The sequence below is a fragment of the Sinocyclocheilus anshuiensis genome, unplaced genomic scaffold, assembly GCF_001515605.1.
Source record: "Sinocyclocheilus anshuiensis isolate Anshui unplaced genomic scaffold, SAMN03320099.WGS_v1.1 scaffold2031, whole genome shotgun sequence".
Classification (NCBI taxonomy): domain Eukaryota; kingdom Metazoa; phylum Chordata; class Actinopteri; order Cypriniformes; family Cyprinidae; genus Sinocyclocheilus; species Sinocyclocheilus anshuiensis.
In genome coordinates, this window is record NW_015549686.1 from 102411 (window position 1) to 105697 (window position 3287).

Genomic DNA, 3287 nt, shown 5'->3' on the forward strand with positions numbered 1-3287 from the left:
TCTTTTTTTTTTTTTTTTTTTTTAGGTGCTGTAAATTTAAGCATTAGATATTTGATCATAATTATCATAATGGTACAATAGTGTTGTATTTTTGTACATGCAACTTAGCTAGTATCAGAATACACAACCACTCTTCCCCACATAATGATGTAGCTACAACATCTACCAGTTCTAACAGCATCTAACTGTTCGCGCTAAACAGACAAAGGACTTTTTGGTGATTCACTCATGAGCTTTAATTTTTCAAATGCATTTTGTCTTTTTTCAAGTCATTCGGAATTTCACTGTGCATTTTCTCTGTCACACATTAGAGTTGCATGTGTGTGTGAGTCAGTTTAAAGTGACAAAGTGTGAGATGAGTGTAATGAAGAACACAACTCAATCTGAGCAGCTGAGTCCTTAGCCATCTTCAAGAATCGGCTAAAAACACATCTCTACCATCTTTATTTGACCCTCTAACTCTAGCACTCTCTATTCTAATTCTATAATTTAACAAAAAAAAACTTGCCCTTTTAGACTTGCACTCTATTCATTTACTAACTGCTTGTTTTCTTTAAAAAAAAACACTAACTTCTCTAATCTTTTTGTATTCTATCTATTTGCTTTCTTTTTATTTATTATACAATTAACAAAAGCAAAAAAGGCCTCTAACACTAGCTTGCTCTTTTCTTTTTCTATTCTATCTGTTTTCTTTTCATTTATTATATAATAAAAAAAAAAACTTGCTACGTGTACTGCGTTAAGCTAACTGAGACTTGTTATAGCACTTGTATATCATTGCTCTCTTGTTGATTCTGATTGCTTCCATTGTCTTCATTTGAAGTCGCTTTGAATAAAAGCGTCTGCTAAATTACTAAATGTAATGTAATGTAAATGAAGAGAATGCTAAAATTAGAGTAGAGTGATAAGTGAAGTGTGGCAGAGCTAGAGTATGTAAAGCTGCTGTCTGTGCCGCTGGACAAAAAGGTCACAAAGCCAATGGCTGCTCCTTCCACGTTCTCCGTGACCCAAGTGTGGAACTCAGAGACACGTGAATACACCTCTGGGAAACCTTCTTTGGCGCAGCCCAAACTCGTCCCAAAACTGGTGATCCCAGCCAGGACCCATACAGAACCCTGTTTGCACTGTAACGGACCTCCAGAATCTCCCTACAGAGGGAGGCAGAGAGCAGACAGAGAAACAGGACCAGTGAAAACATCAACAGCAGGGTTTTTTTAAAGGAATAGTTCACACTTTTGGTCTGATCCTGATGCAGTAGCTATCATATGGCTTCAGGAGACTTGTAATATTCAACTAAAGTTAAATGGACTTCTACTTGATTTGTACTTTTTATGGTGCTTTTTGCCATTTTGGAGCTTGACAACCCCAGTACTCATTCACTGCTGTTATATTAAAAATAAAAATATATTGCCACAGAATAAAATATAAAAATGATAACTGTGAATTTTTTTGTCTTAAAATCTGAATTGTAAGATTAAAAACTCAATATTGTGAGAAAAGTCAGAATTGTGAGACTAACACATTTCTGAGTTCATATCTCACAATTTTTTTTTCTTAGAATTCCACATTTATATCTCTCAATTGCAAGCTGACATCTAGCAATTCTGAATTCTTCTCAGAATTTTGAGATAAAACTCGCAACTACCCTTTCATTCTGTGGTGGAAATAAGCTTCCATTGCGCTCACCTGACAGATTCCTTTGTCCGCTCTCCCTGCACAAATCATCAGTGGTGTGATTTTACCACCTGCTGGTTCATACTGGCAGGTACACTGTGAGTTGCCCACAACCGGAATTTCCACCTCCTGAAGAGTCTGCGGGGCCGGCAAAGCTTCTGTCATACACAGAGACACTGAGGGTTTGTGTGTGTCACTGACTCACTAACATGTTTAACCAAAAAAGGAAACATAACACCACTAATGGAAAATCTAACACACTCAGTCTAGCAGATCTCTTAGACACTAATGTGACCACAACAGGCTGTGAGTTTTTCTTCTTCTTTTTAGCATTGTTCGTGTGAAATGGGAACACTATGTATGATAAGACAAAGTAATGTATAACTATAAATAAGAAAATGACCATCCTATTTTGCAACACAGGAAGTAAGCTAGTTTCTGTGAATGTGCAAGATTTCCGATTTATTAGTCACTAGGTGAATAACTAGAAGAATAATAGTACAAACCAGTGTATTTATTATCACGTCAATACATTAAAATAATATGATAAGAAATACCATTTTGCAATATCAAACAACAGAAAGCTGTTTTACAGCTAAAATAACAAGGATGAAACTGGAAACCTTGCATATTCAAGTTACAAATAGCTGCATTTGCTGTTACATTAAAAATAAGGAGGCAGCGCTTCGGCAGAATTCTACTTTACTTAATGAACTTCGGAGCCACGGAATATGGTACAACTGTGAATCATGCGTATCAGCATGACTTCACGACAGTATTACTACAACAGATAATAACAATGAAGAACTGTGTCAACAGTGTCACGAACCGCTACTGTGAGGAGCACGGAGCGAGGATCGAGGAGACATGGAGTAAACTTCAAACGAACAGACTTTAATAAACATCCAAGGAACCAGGAACACACAAGTAGCGGGAAAAGACGAACATTCAATACCAGACCAAGAAACTAAGAACAGGACGAACTATAAATACACTTGACTTGACGATGGGATGACGAGACACACCTGAAACTAATGAAACAATTAGCATTGGAAAACTAGGTCAGGGCAGGCACATGGAGAGGGAAAAACACACAGATATAGTCCAGGGGCGTGACATATCGCCCCCCCCCCCTCCCGGAAGGCGCGTCGACGATGGAGGGAGGAGCCAGGGAGGCGACAGGAAGGAGCAGGAGGGGCCAAGCAGGACCCAGGCCATAGCCATGATGGCGGCCCATGGTGGAGCCGACGGAGGGAGGAGCCATGGAGGAGGAATGGCTGCCAACTCCAGGGGGCCGACCAACAGAGGCAGAGCAGGTGGCAGAGGTGCCCGAGGCGGAGACGGAGAGCCGATGAGCCAGGGCGACGGGGAGGATCCGGAGGGCCAAGGCGGTGCAGATGGTGCCGGCGACTGATGCAGAGGCGTGGATCCGAAATGCCGTGGTGGAAGGAATGGAGGAGCCTGACGGAGCCGGAGGGACGAAGGGACGAGGCGCAGCTAGAGGAGTGGAATCCCGAGGCGCAGGATGGTCGACACCAGACCAAGGCGGAGCCGAAGGGACGAGGGAGCCCGGTGGAGCTAGTGGACTGCCAGGCCACGGCGGAGAGGAGGGA

General features: G+C 41.8%; 1 protein-coding gene across 1 annotated transcript in view; it reads right to left on the bottom strand.

The window, feature by feature from the left end:
* Positions 1-845: 845 nt before the first annotated feature.
* LOC107660460 (testisin) overlaps positions 846-3287 on the bottom strand; it is a 9398-nt gene continuing 6956 nt past the window's right edge. The window contains 2 exon segments of the mRNA XM_074186905.1: positions 846-1148; positions 1687-1832. Coding sequence (XP_074043006.1) covers positions 846-1148; positions 1687-1832 — 449 coding nt within the window.